Source organism: Glycine max, chromosome 19 (genome assembly GCF_000004515.6).
Source record: "Glycine max cultivar Williams 82 chromosome 19, Glycine_max_v4.0, whole genome shotgun sequence".
In the NCBI taxonomy this organism is placed as follows: Eukaryota; Viridiplantae; Streptophyta; class Magnoliopsida; order Fabales; family Fabaceae; genus Glycine; species Glycine max.
The window spans coordinates 49,081,389-49,103,001 of NC_038255.2; the positions used below are offsets into that span (position 1 = coordinate 49,081,389).

Genomic DNA, 21,613 nt, shown 5'->3' on the forward strand with positions numbered 1-21,613 from the left:
TACGAGTGTGAGGTCGTGTGTACACCCATCGGATCGGACAGAAGCAAAATATGGCTCTGATATCATATTAAATTTTATAGTGCAGCAAAGGCATCCGAAAGGTCCCTTTAAAAATCGGTTCATAAGGGGGTGGTCTACCCAGCTATATAAGCACTTATCATGTTCATGAATTACCCGATATGGGACTATTCTTAATCGTGTTTGCGTGCAAAAATTATTTTAGGGGTTGGACCTGAATCAGGAAGGTGAGACCCTAATGAATTTTTCGGAGTCTAGGCCTTGGGGACAAAGATGCTCGCTTTGAGTGCTTATTTAAGTCTTTGTTGATCTCATATAGTTAAAACATTCTCGCAAAACAATTCTCATGATTTTACTTAGTGAGAGTGACCTGACATACCCATTGTGTGGTGTGTCTTGTTATGTACTCCTAAGCGCTCCAGTGTGATTTTTCATTGACATGATACCATATTGCATATAAGCTTGAATTTTAGTATAATTGTTGCATAACGTTTGTTAATTGTTTATTATAAAATTGATTAGTGTTATTACGTCTTGACCCGAGTGTATGATTCATGTGTAATATGATTGATGATTGAAAAATAAATTTTAAATGATAAAATGATAAAGTGACGTGAATTGTATTAAGTTAAGGTGTGTTATAAAACTTTCATAATTTATTTTGATTACATTTTTGTTTATTGTATTTTTTTATAAATGTGATAACTCATTCCTTGTATGCTATTTGTGTTTGGATCATGTGATGATCTCGAACTTTGTGTTCATGGCAGCAGATAACTAGGTGTATGACTTTAAAAATCTCGTGTTAGAGGACGTTGGGAAGCAATCCTCTGATAGGATGTGACATTGGAGATGAGTTTTTATTTTAATTGAATGATATTGATTATTTTATTTTATTTTACTTCACTGATTTAACAATTTTTTTTTTGTAAATTTTGAGAGTCTTATTTTGAGTCGGATATACTTTTAATAAATTTTATTTTATAATATTAGAGTGAATGTAACTCTTTTATTTACATGAGTTTCTTTTTTTTATTGAATAAAATCATTTTAGTTAATTATTTTTATATATTTTTTTATTTATATGTATTTCATAATAGAAAGTAACACATGCAAAAAGGATCGTTGAAAGCGAAAATAGAATAAAAAGTCGATGTTCAATAAGCATATATACAGGGCAGGGGACTAACAGCAACATTAATTTCTCATTGAACAACGCCAGAGAAGCCTTCATATTATTATATTGTTCAAAGTCTTTATTCTTACATTACTTTACCATAACAAGTAGTAGATGCTTGCTTAATTATAAATAAGCAAATATATAAAAACTCTCTCGATCATGGCTCATGCATTGGCAAAGTTGAAGAGGTCACCACATTTGACTCCATGCGAGTGCAGTGATGACGTGCTAAACCCGACCCTTGACCTTGCAAGATCGAATACCATCAGCTTCTCTTCCAACTGGCGTGTCCCTAAGGTAACTTCAGCTCTAGGTTGCATTCCTCCATTCATAACACCCAAACACGTGACCCCAGGTTGTGCCTGCACCATCAAGTCCTCACCAGAGATTCTCCAAACAGGACCATTAGGCTTGTCCATCACAAGGTCCACGCTAGGATATGCATTGATCTTGTTGGAGTTGAAGCATAGCCCAAACGGTGCCACAGATTTCACCTGTGCTTGCTTTTCCAGCTGCTGAGCAAACACCTGAGTGAAAGCCTGATACAAAGATTGCTGGAGAACCATGTGAGGAGTTGAGGTGCTAATCATTGTTCCTCCAGAAGACCCTACGATGGTTGATGATATCTTGTTCGGTGGGAACACACTGTGCTGGTTGATTCTTATGGAGCTGACTCTCACGTTGTATTCTCCTTGTGGTGTGACGGTTAATGGGGTGAAAGCCAAATCGTGGAAAATATCTTGGTTGTGAAATTGTTGCATGTTGTTTGGTGCATCCCCGAAGATTAGAGCACCCTTTGAGGTAGGGTAGCGAGAGAGGCAAGTGGTGAATTGGTGTTGTAGGCCAAAGTGGGAGGCAAGTTGGTTTGGAAGAGAAATTGGTGCATGGCCTAACCCAGCCACTCCTTGAATGTTTCTAGGGAGACCCTTTTGAAGAAGGAAGGAAGGTGCACAAGAAAAGAGGAACTGAGGGACTGTGACCAATGGACCAAGTTGTTGGGTGGAGCCTTGAGTGGCGTGGATTGCAAGCACATCTTGGCCTAGTTCACCCAAACCGGTTTGTTGGGTGATGGGGTTGGTGGACATGAGGCCACACGTGTTTTTGTGGCACCCTGGCCTTGATGCCGCTGGGCAACTGAGGCATTGGTGAGTGTTGGCTCTGGAGCATTGGGTGGAGTGGCAGAAGGGTGCTTGGTATGTTTTGGATGAGTAGTGTTGCTCACAGTTAACCCACAAGTGGTTTCCATTGAGGTCCACCAGGACTGGTACTTGCATTAGAGGGGTCCTTTTTTGGAGGTTGGCCCAATGGAGCCCTGTGGAAGCATCATTTTGAACGGGTAGAACCAGAAGGTTTATAGGTTTTGTAGGGTTAGTGTGGTGTTGGGGAATGGGGACGGAGTCGGATAAGAAGAAAAGGAAAGAGAAAGAAAGAGAGAGGGCTAAAAAGTAGTGGAGGATAGAAGCCATTATTCTTAGTGTGTGTGTGTGTGTGTATAGAGAAAGGTTTGAATGAATAATGGTAGTGTTAGTGAGCTACTATATATAGAGAAGATCACCGTTCGGCTAGCTTTGATTAGGGGCTAAGGGTGGTAACACTGTGGCAGGGAGATTCTCTTTTTTTTTGGCCGTACGTGTTGGTAAAAGAGCCAATTCCAGAAGCAAAGGCAGGATAAACTTGAGTTAACATGCACCGGGGAGAAAAACAAGGGGTTGGTGAGTGTTAGGGGTACTTGGCAGCTGAGAACAATGCTTTAGTTGCATGGCATGCAGACTTCATCCCTTTGTAATTCTGTAAAGGAGCCGTGTGGAGTTCGTGAGTAGCTGTTGGTGACTAGCTAGCTTGGCTTGGATTTTTTGTCTTGATATCCCTGTACTACATTAATTTCCCTACATGCTACGGTTTGGTGAGATTTTGATGTATTAACTAAGGAAAATTCAAATCATGGGCTTTCATATTTTATTTTATTTGTCCCCTCAACATTACCCAACGTGCGATTGCTCTCAAACCACAAAGTGGCGTTCTAAACACTATATTAGTCTATTTTGTTATATAATAACACAATTTTTCAACAAACTATTCACTAAAAATTAGAAATTCATGAATATGAATGAAGTACTATGGTATCAGAAAAGTGAAATCTACAAACTTTTGTAATTTTTAATAAGTTTCAACTAAGTATAGTGTGTGTTTAGAATCCTTTCACGTACGCATGTTGAATATCAAAACCACCTCTAACAAAAGAAGCAAAAGCAAGACCAAAGAAGTGACTGGAGTGATGCACATGAAATATAGCATATGTTGACGGTCATCTATATATAATAAATAATCAAAATTATTAATTTACAATAATAAAAAATAATAATACTTAATTATATATCAGTCAATCAAGTGTATTGCTAAGATTTTGCTTTTATGGATGAAAATCTCCTGTGTCTCCTCCCTTGTGCCACGAATAAAATAGCGCCACATCATTTAAAATTAACATGTCAGCTCAATTCACGTTTTATCCAATTAACGCCCTCTCCATGGCAGACTCGCATTGAGCAGGCAATAACGGTACGGTGGTGTGATTTGGATGATGACGATCGACAATTTTGGAGCTTGGTTGTAATCTGAAGAAAGAAAGGCAAACCACGTTAGACGAACAAAAAAGAGAGACGGAAAATGGTAATGATCTTGTCAATAGCTGGTCGGCTTCCGGTCATTGTTAGCCATTAAACTAATTAAGTATTTAAGCCTAGGGCGATCTTATGTACGAGTAGAAAACATAATCAGTGATAACTTGTATCTATATATTGATGTAATTTAACCAGCTGCTCTAAACACCTACTTGACCCAAATTTGAGAAGGATGATAATTAATTAATTTCTCCAACTTTTGCAAGCTCAAGCCTCTCATTCATTTACTGAAACGTCTCTGTCCTCCCCAGTAGTATAGTGCCAAACGGTTCGATCGGTTCTGCACTTCTGGCGCGACATTCCTCACGGACCACCTTATGTTGATTAGGGTCATGCAGAACCAACCGACACCGTTAAACAATTCATTGCATTATTGCATAAACTCCAATATAGATCAATATATCAATATCTTTCAATTCTCTTCAAGAAAAAGAAACCTACTCACTACTCAGACATATATCCTTACTATTGCAATCAATAAGTTAAGTGTCCAAATGATAATAGGCTTCAATTCGTCTCCTTAAATAAATTAATTTTGTAAATAAAAATAATATGATTCAAAGCAAAAATCTCACTAATCAATCAAATTTTCAATAAAAAAATAATTATTGACAAAAACAATGGATACTTCATACTAAATTGGTAAAAATATGTTTAAATGTTAAAGAACATTTGAAATTTCAATAATAACATTCACCCGTTTGGAATAAATTTTTAGTTCAAATTATTATTTTTCTTTATTTATTCAATTAAAGAAGGTTTTTATATTTTAAATTAACTTATTTGATTATGTTCAAATTTCCTGAATTAAAAATATATAAAATTTGAATATAAAAATATATTAAAAATAAAATAAAATTTATGAGAATACATTTTTATGAAGTACGAAATTTTATAAAAAAAAACACAAACTTCATGCATGTATATGAAAATATAATATACATCATAAAAAATTTTGGTGTGTTTTTATAACGTTTAATATTTTATTGTATATTGATATTGTTAACTATATACTAATATATATTTTTATTAATATATTTTATATATTAAAATAAAATAGATAAATACATTAAAAAAATTTAATATATAATTTTTTATAAAATTAATCAATTAAGCTAGTTTTTAATTATTTTTTGGTGTAATGTGAAACAAATAAAAATTGTTCCAACCTCAAATCTTCTTACATCATTAAGGTTATCTCATAATCTCATTCGAAATTTTGTCTATTTTGATACTGAGTGATCCGACACAATTTTATCTTTAAAAAGTATTTTGGTGGATTAAGGGGTGAGATTGTTTATAAACTCTCCTTAGTCTTGACTTTTAAGTAATATGTGATTTTTTGACATACCAAAATAAACATCCAATCGAGGTTAAGAGAGAAGAGTAATGACCTTACATCCTACCGTAGGTATCAATGTTTTAATCTCAAATAATTAAACATTGCTAGGATCACCTCATTCGAATGTACCACTACGAAACACACCTACCGGAGCTATAATCCAAGTCTGAAAATTTAATGAGACTAATTAAGTATTAAAAAGTGAGCTACTAGTTTAATTAATTCGTCAAGGACACGTAAATATATAGCCGAACCCGAACCACATTAGTTTTTTATTTGTTTGTCTGCTTGGCTCTGATTACCCAACTTTAGGTTTTTTTTTTTATTTCAAAAAATCTAAAGTATCCTTGGATAGAATGAAATTGATATGAAAAATTTGAATTAAAGTACGTATAATATAAAAGAGTGGAACTTATACCAAATTTTGAAATTTTCCACTCATTTTTGTGTTACTTTCCGCACAATCACACTAGCTAAGTTGTATTCTGGATATAACTTTCTGGAATAATGATTACCCAGTGGTCTAGAAATAAAAAAGATAAGAGTGTGGAAGAGAGATTGGTGAGCCACTGTATGGACTCTGTGGTACAACAGGAATAAAACTATTTTCCAGCAACAGCGCTTTGATGTAGACTCTGTCATGGAAGCTATAAAGTTTAAAACCTGGACATGGCTTGAAGCTAAAGTACCTGAGTTTCAATTTTCTTTTTTCGAATGCTACTCTAATCCTCTAATGTGCTTGCAATGCTTACAGACTTGACTAGTAGTAAGTGTTTTATTTGATGTGGGACTTAAATTTGGGAGGGTTGATATACATGATGATGCCACGGGGTGGGAGATTGAGGAATCTTTCTCAATGTCTTAACTGTGGTCATAAGTAGAATATCTATGTGTAAGGGGTTGAAAATCAATATAATGAAACGATATTAAGGTAAAATCTTAATACCTTTGATTGGCAAAAGATGGAAGGAGAGAAAAACAGATGCAAAGAGTTTAGAGAACAATGGAGATCTGTAAAATATTATACTTACACTAAATCCTAACCATTAATTTCTATTAAGCTCACTGTTTAGATTATTTCAATTACTTTAGTTAGTCACGTGTTTTTCACTTCTTCCTACAAGTTCTAATATTGGAAATTCTTACACGATTAATTCCATTTAACACTGTATACATTGCACAGTATATCCCAACTTAAAACAGTATTACTATTTATACCCCATATCATAAAAGATGCCCTCTGTGCTTATCGAATCCTTTAAAAGAGAACTTTTCAATATCCGGAACTTTGAAAATAAGCTCATTCTTTATATGCCCTCTATGCAGTACTGTTCCATGGAGACTGAGAAGGCCGCAGCTGAGTGCGGAGGGCGGTGAGAGGTAATCATCTTTTAGGAAGTAGAGCACGTGATTAACTTAAGTTCATTTTACATTTTATAATTAAAATGATCTAAACTATCATATTAAATGAAATTAAAGGTTAGGATTTGGTGTAAGTATAATGTTTTACATCTTCTAAACAGATCCTAATTCTTTTTATAATATATGTGTATAATGTATATAAGGGTACTTTGGGTATTGGGAGTATTTATGATAATGAAAAAAATTAAGAAAAAAAAACAAAAGAGGGGTGTTCTTAGGTATAAATAAATAAATAAGAGAGGGGGAGAGAGAATAGTTATAGCAAAAGCCATTTGTATATAATTGAGCAGAAATCCTTGCCCACTGAGTGGCAGGATGTAAAAGGCCCAAACTGTTCTAACATATACGTGATACAAGTTTCTTGGTTGTTTATATAAAGGAGACGAATCTTTGAATCAGTTGTATTGATTATGTCCGTGCAAAGTAGTAGCTTTTCGTGATCAATTAAACAATTATTTAAGATTGACTAAAGTTTAAGATATATATTAAAAAACTTAATGGCGGTGTTGTTGAATGAATGAACGTGTGTATCCCTTTTGCTCTGATTTTATAATTTTGTTGTTTCTTCCCTTTGCTTTTCCATCTTCTTTTTTTCATTTCATTTTCGTGCTTTAACCAGAAGGCAATACTTTATGCCTGCGCTCCATTGCTATCCCCCATTAGGATATGCTTTGTGATCAATCATGTCCAAAATCATTAGTATATCTAAGATCAAATTTCAATTAAATTTTTAGGCGGTGTTCACTTTTTTTTTTCATTTCCAGTAAATTTATATACTTCTAATTGTATTTATTAAAATAACACATCTGTATAAAAAAAATGGTCAAAACAGTAAATGTTATTTCACATATAGTTATTTTTACAACACATTAGAAAATAAAATAATGATGTACCAATTTTCAAAAATTAGTTGGTAAACTATTTTAAAATTAAATTTGAAATTAATTTAAGGAAAAATAAATGTATCTATACATTATGTTTCAAATAAAATTTTATTTTATGGTCAATGTTAATAATTAACTTATATTTGCATATTAATTTACCCAGAAAAAATTCTAACAAAAAATAAAAAAAATAATCTAATTCAAATCAACACGTACAATTCGATTCTATTATAAAGATATTTATTTTTAAATTCATTAAATCTTTTCCCTTCAAAACCATCCGATCTCAACACAGCCTCGACATTACCCACATATATCATCTGAAACTTTTATATTCATTCCAGGACAAGCTTTTCGACGAAGTCAAATGTAACTCAAATAATAATATATAATAGTTGTATTGTTATACTAATTATCAGTGGGTTTGTACTTTTTAATTTTTTTTTTTTAGTATAATCAAGTGTATTTGGATTGACGAAAAAAACTAAAAAAACATGATTTTCCACCAGAGACTAGCTTTAAGGTTACTATGATTTTCCACTGCGGTTACAAACACGCTGTAAGTCTGACTAATTCCTTTCCCACCACGGAATTCATTAGAGTAAAAATATTTTCAAATACTGTAACCTCATATTTGAGAAAAATATTCAATGCTACGACCTTAATTAAAGGATAAAAATAGAAAGTGCCGAACCACTCACTCGATACTAAACATTTGCTCAGTAGGGTGTACTTCGTAGTTAGGTATTCAATGCTATGTTTTGATATTGCTCCACTTTTTGGTAATATTAGCACAAACTTAGAGCATTGGATTTTTCCTCCAGTAAAGAAAATACAACTCCAGTATTCAATACTGTGGCATACTGTCACTCCATGTACGTACCATTAATAGTGACAACTGTCTAGTTTTTGCCATTTAAAAATCATCGCATTAAATTATTATTTTAGTAATCTAAAATCTATAAAATTAAATATTTTATTAATTAATATTATTAGAACATTAATTTAAAAAAATTTAAAAAAATTATTGTATAAATAATAGAAGTAATTTTCTGTCTTACAATAAAAATAATTCTCTTGTAAGTTTCTTTAATGAATATTCTTATAACACTGGTTAAAATATGCTAAAATTAAATGTGTAACTAAATAAAATGAACAAACATTGTATTATTATAATATATTATATAATATAACCCTAAACATCACACATTTTCCGTCCTACACAAAATTTAATGATTTTCCTAAAAAGACCAAAACATATAGCAGAAAAGCAAGTTGTCACTAGTAATTAATTACATGATACTGCAGCTCTCAACATTCTCATCACTGAAGGTATGAGTAATAGGATCGGCCATTGGGTGAGATGGCATAGGAGGTGGTGGCATGTAGTTCATAGATGGATGTGACCTACCATACATCATGGATGTTGGGTACATGTTGTTATTCAGATTTGCTTGCTGATGTTGATGCTGCTGCTGGTTCATCATCATACCCATGTAGTGCTGCTGCTGAAGGTTATTATATGGAGCATGCTGCATTTGCACCCCTTGATAATACCCACCATCATCGTTCATCGCAGGAAGTCCTTGCACTGATGGAATATTCTTCATCTGATGACCCATTATTGGGCCTGGGCCCATCTGGCCTTCTTTGACGTTGTTTTTGGGATGAGTAAGGGTGTGACCATAATCATGAAAGTCAAAGTCATTGTTAGCATGGTCCTCCAATTTACCTTCACCTTTTTTCCCTTCCTTTCCTTTCTTATTTTCGCCTCCATTCTTGCTATTATTGGTATTAGTTGCTTCTTCTAACTCTCCCTTCTTGCTCTTTTTTTTCCCAAAGCCTAGAAACCGACCTAGTAATCCATTCTTTTTCTTATGATCATCTCCCTTCTTCTTTTCAACTTTTTGGTTACTACTACCTTTCTTTCCTCCATAGGCCTCGTTGAAATTTCCACCTTTGCCCTTGAACATCATTGCCTGATCAATGACGTCAGCTTTCTTGACACTACTCCCACCAGAATTGCCTTTATGGTTGTGATTTATGGCAGGCCCATTCATCATAGCAGGAGGCCCATGAGGCCCACGGCCATCCCCCATCATTGGCATCATCTTCTTCTGATTCAATGGATGCCCATGGCTTAATCCTTCCTCATCATATTCATCAAAATTGTCGTCATATTCATCAAAACCATCATCAGAGGCATCAAATTCATCCTCTGGCAAGTTGAACTTGACAGATTTTTGTTCCTTGGCAGGTACCTTGAGATCCTGAATCCCTTTAATGTTTGGGAAGTGTGCTAGTTGACCAACACCTCCAGCACCTTTCTCTTTCTGACCCTTTTGATTTTGAGACTTATTATTGTCCTTTCCCCCAAGTTGCATCATGTTCTGGTTGATGGGATACTTGTGATTGTACATCATTTCTCCTTTCTGGTTCTGCCATATCTCAGCATGCTTCCCTCCCCTCTTTAGCTTTTTTACCAGTTTCGCTGGATCCACATCTCCTGCCACTACCACTTTCCCTTCATCTGCATCTATTCTCACAGAATAAACCCCTTCACAACAACAACAAAATAAGCAACTAAATCTAATCCGGCTAGCGCACCAAAATTGCAACCATATATACAACAAAGTAAGGTTAAAGACTCGAAATAATACACTATACATCATATGTTTATTAAGTCATATAGAACATATCTAATTCAGGAGAGTTACCAGAACAGAAAAGGGCATGTCAAAGTTAAAAGATGAAGCATATATATAATAACATCAAAAGAAATTCTGAAAAAAATAAAATAAGGGAGGTTTGATGATGACTAATAAGAATGTACCATCGATTTTCTGCAGCAGTTTCTTGACTTTTTGCTCACAACCATCGCAGTGGATATTAACCTTGAGAACACAGCTCTGCAATTAAGGAGAGCAGGACCAACAAAAATCAGTTAACTTACTCAGAATTGACATTCATTGCATGACAGAAAGAAAGAAAACACACACACACACAAGAGGGAAACATGCATAACTGTAACTATATATATATATTTACTTAATAATTCAATTAACTAACACCCATGCCATGAGATATGGTAACTAGTATGAAGTGTGTAGTATACCTGAACTTTCAAGAAGTCTTGTTTACTCATCCTTTAGTAATTGTTTCCAGAAGAGAAAGAAAGGAGAAAGTAGGTTTGAGTGAGAGAGATATGAGAAGAGTGTTTAAGATAAGATATTGTAAAGGGCGGTTGTAACAATTTACTTATTATCTGTGTTGAGTAGTATATAGCACAAGTTTATTTATATAGAAAAAGCACCAAGGCGGTTGCGGAGGCTGGAACCTGGAACTGAAATAAACAACTAAGAATAGCTTCTTATGAATTGGCTTTAACATACTAATACAAGGCGGTCATCGAAGCTGCATTAAACAATCAAATACTTAATGCCCCTCACTACTACTATGCTTTATTATTAAATAAAGCCTTTCAATGTCATTTTATTCTTTTGGTTTTGCTTATCCCTTCAGTACTTACTACTAAGATAACTAAAAGTGATAGAAGGTTAGAGGCATTATTGATTTCACACGGTTCCATGTTTGGGAAACTTTGGCTCTGAAACCAACACTTTGTTATTATTAATGAATAGTCTTAAATATAAAAAAAAACCACACTAATTAGAAAATTAATTAATTATATTTAATTGTATCAATTTTAATTTTTCATTAGAATTTGATATTAAAAATAATGAATAATCAATCAAACTAACATTTCAATTAAATAAAACATATTTGAGATATTAATATTAAATAAAATAAAGTTAGTTGAATTTTTTTTTATATTTGAAATTGATAATAAAGTGTTTTTTCTTATTTATTTGAGACCGGATGAACAATGTGAAAAAAATGAGTATTACTACTATTTAATATTTTTTTAAAATAAAATTAATGAATACATATAAATTCTCTTGTCTTATTAGTGATATTTTGTTGCTTACTAGTAAGAATTGCATTAAATACTTTTGTGTTTATTTAATATTTTTATATAATATTAAGAAAAATAATAAACATTATAAGAAAAGATAGCATTTTTAATTCTTATTTCATATACTTGATTATTAAAAGAATGATAATTTTAAAATTATATGCTACAAGTGATTTGATAATAAAAATAAATCTCATAAGAGCACATTCGTATAATATATAATTTTTAACTTTTATATCATATAATTAAAGAAGTATAAAATTAAAATAAAGTTATATATATATATATATATATATATATATATATATATATATATATCACTAAAAGAGAATTGAATAATGTGTTAGTCAAAGATAATAAATTTTTTAAAATAGTTATTTTTATCACCAATTTAAAGGAATAGAAACAAAGTTATCCATTGAGTTGAAAAGAAGTTAGGATGAAAAGCATAATTTAATCGTTCACCAATAAGAAAATAGGATTTTCACTAAATATTTTTTAGATAAACATTTGGTGAGCAAATGTGTCAATACAAGCTTAAAAGAATACTTAATCAAGCGGTTTAAGAGAGAAATAGAAATATTTTACTTATATTGGTTCGCTCAAACAGAGTTATGTCTCGTTCTGTCTTACACAATTATAAATAATCTCACTAATTAAAACTTTGATTACAATCAAGTATTTTATCTTGTCTCTCCTGACTATACAAGTATTCTTTATATCACTTCTGGTACACTCATAGATTTCCTATAAATTTAAAAACACTCAAGTATTGTTTAACACTAAGTCACTCACTCTTAACTCTTTCATAAATAAAAGTTTGAATAAATACAATGATTCAATAACACTCAAAGAGTGGACAAATAGTTCAGCTCAAATACAAGTAACTTTGTTTGGCAAATGATAAAAAGATTAAGTGCTAAGTATGTCGTCCACTAATTTAGCAAAGTTACGCTTCAAATTGTGCTCGTATTTCACTTGATATTTTTTCTTCTTCATTTCTTGAGCAAGAATTGCCTTTTATATATTTAAGTGAAAAATTTGTTACAAGATCAGTGTTAAGTCTTGATATGATCGTTGTCTCATAGCTAAAGGTGAAACCACATGCTTTGAATGACAAGAATATGAATAAATGTACAAAGAATTGTATGTGTTCCTCTTTTGTAATGAAAACACTCTTGAAGAATATTCTACAAATTCCTTTTATTTCCTTTTATTTTGTCATTTTCTTAAATTCAAATGTCATCAATTCAAATATAGAGAGACAAAGCTGAAATTCGAGAAGTGAGAACATGCACTTTCCTTTCTAATTAACATTGTCCTTTAAGACCTTGTTGGACGTGAATTATAAGGATGTAGAATAAGTGTATGAGTGGTTTAAGTCCAATAGACGCATATAAAAAAAACTCAATGTGAAAATACTAATTTTCTCAATAAGTGGACGTGGCTAATTTAATAGCTCGTTGGATGCTAAGTATATTTTGACAAAATTGTTTTCCATTTAAGAGTGAATGCATGCTTACTAGAGTTGTAGATGTTGGTTTAATTATAAGTGAACTCTCTTATGAAATAGATCTTATTCACTTGACAATAACTCATTAGTCCATTTATAATTTATATTCTTATAATCATCAAAATCTAAGATATGATAGGTCATCTAGTGATCAATAGACAATCTAAAACCTAATATATATTTGAATGGTTAAAGTAAAAAAATATATATATAATTTTTTAAGTAGTCATCTGACTACTAATTGACTTATTAATTATCTTGGCTGTCCGTTAAGATTGTATGACCAAGTTTATAATTTTCATATGTCTCACAATAAAAAAAAATGATAGATTTATCTATGTTCCTGCTGTTAAAAATGATAATTTTAAATATAGACTATTAAATTATTTTACAAACAAGTGTGTATTTTTCTTTTATCAGTTAGAAATTATCAACAACAAAAACTACTCTCTAGCTAACATGAAGAACACCCCATATGAATCCAAGCCAACATACGACGGGCACTCTTCAATTAAGAATGACTAAAGGATCACTCGAAAAAGAGTCAGTTTTAGTAACCAAATCAGCACCCATGTTACCTTCTCTGAGGACATGAATCATGATGTATACAGATGTTCCACTTAAGCAAGTGAAAACAACTACTTTTTTTTAAAGGCGCAAGTGAAACAACTGCGTGTATGAGAGTGAGAGAAAATGAGATGAAAGCATGAGATAAGCAAATTATAATCATATAATTTAAATGGATGACTTAAATTAAAATTTAATTAAAACAGTCTTAATCATGCATCTATCTTCTATATACGGCCATGATCAAGTTCTCCTTTAATTTGATATGGCCAATATTAAGTCATAACTGATTCACTAAAAAAAAAGAAGTCATAACTGATTCTTATCAGTTCAACGTCGAGTTGACTATTCTTATCAGTTTGACTACAAAAACGATTTAGTTTTGATAACAGTGATACCTGTTTTTTTTTTTTTTTATAAACACTTGTATTTCTTCTGAACACATGATTTCTAGTTTATACTGACATGTCATATATATGCAACGAAGTTTAGGTTCCGGTTCTTTTATTAGTGAGCAACTTTAATTTAAAGGCGGATAAATAAATAATTTTAATTAATGACAAGAAATTCAAATTTAATATTATATATATGCATAAGAATCAAGAAATTATAAATATATTAAATTTTTTTTTCAATTATTATTAATTCTCTTATTGACAAGTAAAATTACTTTTTTTTTTACTTATTTTAAAAAACTAATTTTCATATTGGGTTAATAAAATAAAATAGGTCAAACAATGCATGCATGGAGCCACCACTTGGGAAGAATTATAATATAAATATAATAATATTTATTAATTAAAAAATAATTATTGAAATTATAATTAATTTTATTTTTTACTATATTTATATTTAATTTTATGCTCACAATTATCACTCATTAATTCTATAATTGATAATATAATTTTTTTATTATATATCCTCTAAAGTACATTCTTTTTATTATTTTTTAAAAATTGAGGTATTCGTTCGTAAACCGTCAAAGTCTAATATCTCGAAGTATGAAATCAATTAAATAACTGTCCTTTTCCATCAGATATTTTTTCAAATACACAAATTATATTTAAAATAAAATTTTAGGTCACATATTAAAAGTATAAAGTTATTTATACGCATATTGCATCACCATGTTGCAACATGTTAATAGAAGAGGGAATGAAAAATGGGAAATATGTAATTCTTCTCTGGTTTGGTGAGGGCCTACAGGCTACAGTTGAAAGAAAGTGGTATACTTCCTGTGGCAGCTGTGCCTTATCTTTGTAAATCTTTTGCCTTCATCCTAATATATTATCATTGTCTTTTGCCAAGTTAAAAAAAAAAGAAAAAAGAAAAGGAGTGATATGCAATTGAGTCCCACATGATTTTTACAACTTGTTCATATATGTACGAAAAATAAGAGAAGGAATACTATTTACATAACGCCAAAAGTAGCCATTTTTTATATTATATTATTATTTACGTAAGATATTGATGTTATTTGGCATACATGTTTTTTTTTCTCTGCTTTCACTTGCTCTGATATTTTTCTTTTTGAAGGCCACTTTCTCTTCTATTTTACACACTTAAAAATCATTTTACTTTTTGGTTTCTACTCTCTATTTCTTCATTCTCTTATATTTTTTTCCAGTTTATTTTCAAAACCAAATATACCATAAAGTAACTAAATTCAACTTTTAAATTAGTACAAGAGCAAGGAAAAAGACCTTTCAATATCCATCGCGATGGTTCTGAGTTCTGACGTACCTTCATTCATGTGCTGAACAGTGACCTTTGTTAGGAGTTTGAGCCAGCTTTCGCAACCGCGTGATACAATTGCAATTGCTGCCCCATATCATTCTTTTTTATGGACCAAAAGTTTATATAATTATTTTCAAAATTAAAGATAGTTGTAAAAGAAGGTGACCAAAAAAAGAACACCAACGGAAAAATACTAAAATTCTTTTTCTCTGTAGGATGCACGTTGTCCTCAATCATATTCTTTTTGTGCTTAAAAAAATGTAGAGTATTCAAATAGTGTTGCGAATGAATATGCACTTGCAATGGGTACATATGTCCATATGATTATTTGTACTTTCGTGGCAGTACAGCTAATTAATGTAGGCATCTTTACTTTAGTTCTCAGTCGTTGAACTTGAACATGTCGCGGAAACTACTAATGCATGGGAATTTATGGTTCATAGATGGTCATGGACTCACCCATCCATTCCATAGCTCTGCTTCTACATAAATATTCACTCCGTTACAAAATAACGAGGTTTAAGATTTCTTTACCCAGAACAACAAAGTAGGAATATTTTAAGAGAATTAACATTTATTAGGGGACAATTTTACTAAAATATTTTTTTTTCTCTTAATTTCAATAAATGTATTATTAAGTCTTCTAAGATAAGACTATTTGTTACATGATAAAATTAAAATAAATGTTTAAATATCTCATTAAAAAGTGAGAAGACAGTGAATTTGAAATTTTTTCAAAGGCTAAAACTGTAATTATATTGATACGAAGGGAGTATTTGTGTGTTTTTGTATAGTGATCACTTTTTAGTTGTCACTCAAGCCAACTCTTACGTAATTTACTAGTATTTTATATGTCATGATAAAGAGGAATAGTTGAGCTTCGGAGAGAAGGTAAAAGCAGAATGGGCCAAGCCCATCATGACATGGACCCAAAAAAAGGAGGGAAGAGACAGCTGGTGCGGGCCAAGCTCCGCAATGTGCCCAAGAACCATGGCCCGAACCGAGTGAAGATACGTGTGGAAGATCAATCATTAACTGTAATAACTGGGCCGCAAACAAAAAGAAAACTGGGGTATGCAAGAAACACTATTAAGACTATTGCATCTTGCATCTTTCATTGTATTTGTATTTTAGAAAGTCTATCTCAAAATGTAAAATTTATTTTAGAATGCAATGAAAAATATAAGATGCAATAGTGGGAGTGCAGGAAACAAATGCCACACTATTATTGTCTCCATGCGCAACACTAAAGATCAAACACACACACAGAAAGACAAATAACATAAAAGTGAAACAACTAAAAGGAAAATGTTTAATGTTCATCCAAATTTTTTGATGAAATGGTGTAGAAAAGAGGAGGATGAAAACAATAGAGAAAAAGTGAAAATATGATAAATATTATAATGAAAAAAATAGAGATGAAAGAAAAATGTGAAAATTAAGTATCCTACCTAACAACAAATACTAGAGAAAGAGAGAGAATTCTCCTTTCAAATGCTATAATCACTTGTGATAAAAATGAGAGTTGCATCAAGAGTGGAGTTGAGTATATGAGGCACGATTCATGGGTTGGCCCGTTTAACTAGTAACATGCAGGGCCTTAACCTAGTGATTCTTAGCCCATTTGAATGTAATTTTATGTGAGCTAACCCATTTAATCCACAACTTCGGTATATGAGTTTATGGATCAAACTATTTGAAAATTTTGAAATTTTAACTTTTGGATTTTTTTTTTTCAATTTTTACTCTTTCTCTCATTCGTTATTTTTCATCACCTAACCTCGCTATTATTGATACTTTTTTTTTTTATCACAAGTTCACAACATTCACTGATCTTCATTTTGTCGGTGACACTCATTGCAACCACAAGACCAAACCAACCCATTGACCTATCATCCTCTCTTATGTTGTGTTTGGTTTAGAGGATAAAATTAGAAAGAATAAAAAATAGAATAGAAATGTTTAAATTAGAGTCTAGGAGATGTGAAACACAAATAAAACCCACACAATTTTTTATTTTTTTTATTTCTCTCCCCTTCCCTTAACCAAACTTAGCCTTAGTTAACAACAAGGAAAAGTAAAGAAATAAAGAAAGAAAGCCCATAGCATCATTCATACATGAACCACAAGTTTGAGATGTTGCTACAACTTCCACGAATAACATATATATTGTGATCCTAAGCAATGTCTGATTCGTTTTTTTTTTTTTTTTTTTGGTAGGAATCAATGCTGCCCGATTCTATCAAGAACCCAATACTTAGCCCCCAATTTAAATTGGTCTCTTTATATGTGTGATTAAAATAAGAAAAAGGAAATTCATGATTCCAGAATTTAGTTTCGCAAGTGTTGAAAGTTTAATGAGGTCATGTGCTATTTCAATTATACGATTTAAACATTTTTTAATCTTTCTATGATAAATAATTATAACCATAAAATTTATATAATTATTTAATATGATTCAATAATAATTAATATATTGGAAAGTATTTTAATATTAAAACTGTACATGTCAACTATTAGTTCTCTTTTTTTTTATGCACCTCAAGCTAGAACTACGAATGTTGAGATAAAAGGTAGTTTAATTAGAGGGGGGGAGTAATCAAAGGCAACATCATTTATGTTGGCGGCTGAATTAAAAAATTGGAATGCATTTCCAAATTAATTAAACCTAAAATGAATTGAAACTAACCTTTGGTGTGAAGTTTGAACTGGTCCAAAGGGGAAGTGTTGCGTAACATTATTGGTCCAAAAGGAAGCTTCTCATCGCCAACTATGACTGATAATATATTTAGGGAGCATTACAAAGCAAATAATTTAAGAATTTTATATTCAGCTGAAATTACAAAACTAACGACCGTCAACTAAAGCCATCAGGTTTTTAATTTTAATTCTATTTTTTTGCGTTTTGTGCAAGCGATAAGGTGATAAAAAGCGAAAAGTTAGTTTACAGAATGGGAAAAAAAAAGTTGAATTGACACTAAAGTCAAACGAATATACTACCTATATTGCGTGTGCACTAGCTTTAATTGAAAAACCAATAACCATATAGCATATTTAAAGGAAGTTAATTTTCTTTTCCCTTTTTTTTCAAATGACCAGGCAATAGGGAAGGAAAGTGGCCTGGCAAATGCCATAGTTCAATTTAGATCACAAAACAGAAGGAATTTGATTCTTGTAGGCAAATAATGCTTTCACTAAAAAATGGCACCGATCCATAAACTTGTAATTCAATTTTCAGTACGTCTCTTGTTTGTCTTTCTCGCAAAACGCGTTAATCAAAGCGCCACTGGTTCTCTTACGTACAAACGCACCAAACATGCGGGGAAACATAAAAAAGACTGATCAAGACAAACAGAATATTTATTGTTCTCCCTGAACCAGTTAAGAGAGAGAAATAAGGGCTTTTTCTTATCAAAATAGATTAAAAATTAAAACTAAGTATTATAATAGGTTGTTGAATAAAATATTTATTAAAATGAGTGATTTTTATCATGTAAAAATATAAGAGACACAGCTCATTTTATGCTTTCATTTAGTGTCAGTCAAGCACTAAATACATGTTTAATAACTATTTTGATAAATATTTTGTTAACCAACCCATTATAATAATTTATTTTGATTTTTAATAAAGAAAGCCGAGAAATAAGCCTGGAAAAGAGAAAAAGAAAATTTACGATTTTGTTCAATTATAGATCTTTCGAAAATTCCAATGATTTCACGGATTCTAGGGTGAAGCGGGGCAAGTATATGGTTCACCCTGGAGAAGCATATAAAAGATGTTTTGAAGTTTGTAGAATGTGGTTCATGAGTAGAATATTTACTAAACAACCGTTAGGTATATATTATTTTAAAACGAATGGTGATAGTTTTATTTTAAATAAAATAATAAAATAAACAGAATGACATTATTGACCTTTGGGAATACACGTATTTATCCCTAGAGTTCCCCACGCCGTGGACGATTTTATATATATATATAAGGGTAAATAGTTATTTTTGTCAATGTCTTGACAAATTATCCTTGAAAAATAAAAATTTAAATTTGTCTCTGAAAGTGAAAAAAGTGAGATAAATTTATTTATCTATTATCATCAATGAAAACCTACGTGACGCATTCAGTGATGAATTTGTCGGCATTTTGTATATTTAAGGACAAAAAAAATTATTTATCCAAAATATAATTTAATTTTTATCTTCTCCCCCTTTTTAATCGTTAAAGGCATAATATTACAATAAACACTTAAAAAAATAGAAAAATAAACATAAGTTAAACAAACATAATAATAAACAAAATATTGGTTAATAAGCACAATCTATCTCATGCTCTAGAATTTTTATTCAAAATATGAGACTCAAATAAAGATGAGCCGTAATTAAGTAATCTTTACAAAAAAAATGAAACCCAACTTAATATTGTCACCACCTAATGTTATTACAATAAAAATTCCAAAGCAATAGATATAATATACTTATTAATAAATATTATGTTTATTATTATGTTTGTTATAAGTTATGTTTGCTTTCTTATTTTTTAAATTCTTATTGTTACGCTTGAAACAATTAAAAAATGAAAGAGAGGAACGAAGATTAAATTATATTTTGGATAAATAGTCCTTCTTGTCATTAAGATGTGTAGAGTGTTGACAAATTCATATTTAAATGTATCAGATAGATTCTTTAATTAATGTTAATGGACGAAAATTAATAGAAAAATAAAATTATCGCATTTTTTTTCTTTTGAAAATTAAAATTAAAATTTTTATATTTCAAAAATAAATTTATTATTTCTTTACCATTCAAAAATAAAAATAATTATTTATCCGATATATAATCTAGAAAAGGAAAGGCCATTTCCTTTGAAGATCAGTTCAACGTATATATGTTTCACAACACAATACACTTTACATTGTGTACACAAGATCAATAAAGACTGACAAACAGCTACTCCTAGAACATAAAAGAAGCACAAAACAAGCTAGTTCATGTTCATCGATTACAAAAGCAACCACAGCTTTCCCTTTCGCTAACTCCAGCCACTGCTTCTAACTATGCAACCACTGTTAGATATTGTTGGTTTCAAACTCATTGGTTCAATTATTTTTTTTCTTTTTTCTTATTCTCTTCTCAGTATCTTTCCCAAGTTATCCCTTTGACATCGTCCTTTCTCTCTCAAGTGATCTTCCTCCACGGTATGAACACTGAACAGGAACGATCAGCTTCTGTACCAGATTTACGACTTCGCCACCGTCGCCGCCTGTTTTCCCCGCTGCGCTGAGGGAAACCGACGGTTAATGGCTGCAACGTCCTCCGATTTGTACGTCTTGGGTTTCTTCACCATAGACCATTTGCGAACAAGTTCACTATAGAAGTGATCTTATTATGTATTCTATTGATAAACAAATTAAATTTTCTTGATGTGAGTGAGGCAGAATCGAGAAATTCTATATGTTGTCTTGAATGCCAAGACACAAAATGGAAAAAGTCTAACTGATATAATTTTTTTTAGGTAAATTAAGTTTTTAGTTTCTCAAATTGTTTACCTTTTACTTTTTAATTCCTTAATTTTTTTAGTCTTTCATTAATTTTTTGTTATTATTTTTACTCTTTTTATATTTTTTTGTCATTCTTAATTTCTTATTTATTTTTATAGTTGAAAATTAGTCTCAAATATAAAATAAATGAGAGATTAACAATAAATAAAACATGAACTATTTTTTAGTAATAAAAATAGCAAAAAATTAATAAAAAAACTAAAAAATTTCAAAAAAAATTAAAGGACTAAAAATTAGAAACTAAAAATTTTGAGACACTAAAAACTTAATCAATATTATTTTTTATTTTGGGGGAAGAGTAAGTTGTGCAAAATTCAGTTTAACATGAAATGCATGTTTATTTTTTGTTTAAAAATTCAAAATATATTTAAACAAAAATTGCAGGAAATAAATTTATTTAAAACACGATTTGAAGTTTTTAAAATTAAATTAAACAGCCTAAATTAAGTTAATATTCTAACATGTAATTTTTTTAATAATTGGAGGCTTATGAACGCAACCCAAAAAGAGATAAAAATAAAAGACGTCGATGTGAAAATATACTACATATATAATATAAGGACTCCATGTTATCATCCCCGATCAAGAGAGCAAAAGCATCAAGAAGTTGAGGGAGCATTTCTAAGTTATGGCCTTTGGCAGAAACTTTGGTTTAATTTTATAAGCTAGTGAGCAGTACTATAAGCTCTCAGCTTTTCGATCACTGATATTTTATGGTATGCCTGATGCTGAAATGGGTTAATA

General features: G+C 31.0%; 2 protein-coding genes across 2 annotated transcripts; both read right to left on the bottom strand.

The window, feature by feature from the left end:
- Positions 1 to 1,225: 1,225 nt before the first annotated feature.
- BG7S-2 (basic 7S globulin 2) lies at positions 1,226 to 2,710 on the bottom strand. Its single transcript, NM_001250238.1, has one exon. It carries the CDS (start codon positions 2,662 to 2,664, stop codon positions 1,363 to 1,365), a length of 1,302 nt encoding a protein of 433 aa, NP_001237167.1. The 5' UTR covers positions 2,665 to 2,710; the 3' UTR covers positions 1,226 to 1,362.
- A 5,961-nt stretch (positions 2,711 to 8,671) lies between these two features.
- On the bottom strand, positions 8,672 to 10,959 carry LOC100811813 (heavy metal-associated isoprenylated plant protein 32). Its single transcript, XM_003553684.5, has 3 exons — positions 10,640 to 10,959; positions 10,358 to 10,433; positions 8,672 to 10,081 (listed from the first exon to the last, which is right to left on the bottom strand). Exons 1-3 carry the CDS (start codon positions 10,667 to 10,669, stop codon positions 8,817 to 8,819), a joined length of 1,371 nt encoding a protein of 456 aa, XP_003553732.1. The 5' UTR covers positions 10,670 to 10,959; the 3' UTR covers positions 8,672 to 8,816.
- Positions 10,960 to 21,613: the final 10,654 nt, after the last annotated feature.

What these genes read in the sequence shown, in the direction of transcription:
- LOC100811813 (XM_003553684.5), bottom strand. Translation starts at nt 10,669, where the DNA reads ATGAGTAAACAAGACTTCTTGAAAGTTCAG. An exon ending in AAGACTTCTTGAAAGTTCAG is followed by an intron (nt 10,434 to 10,639) that starts GTATACTACACA and finishes CCTTAATTGCAG; the next exon opens with AGCTGTGTTCTCAAGGTTAA. An exon ending in ACTGCTGCAGAAAATCGATG is followed by an intron (nt 10,082 to 10,357) that starts GTACATTCTTAT and finishes GTTGTTGTGAAG; the next exon opens with GGGTTTATTCTGTGAGAATA.
- BG7S-2 (NM_001250238.1), bottom strand. Translation starts at nt 2,664, where the DNA reads ATGGCTTCTATCCTCCACTACTTTTTAGCCCTCTCTCTTTCTTTCTCT.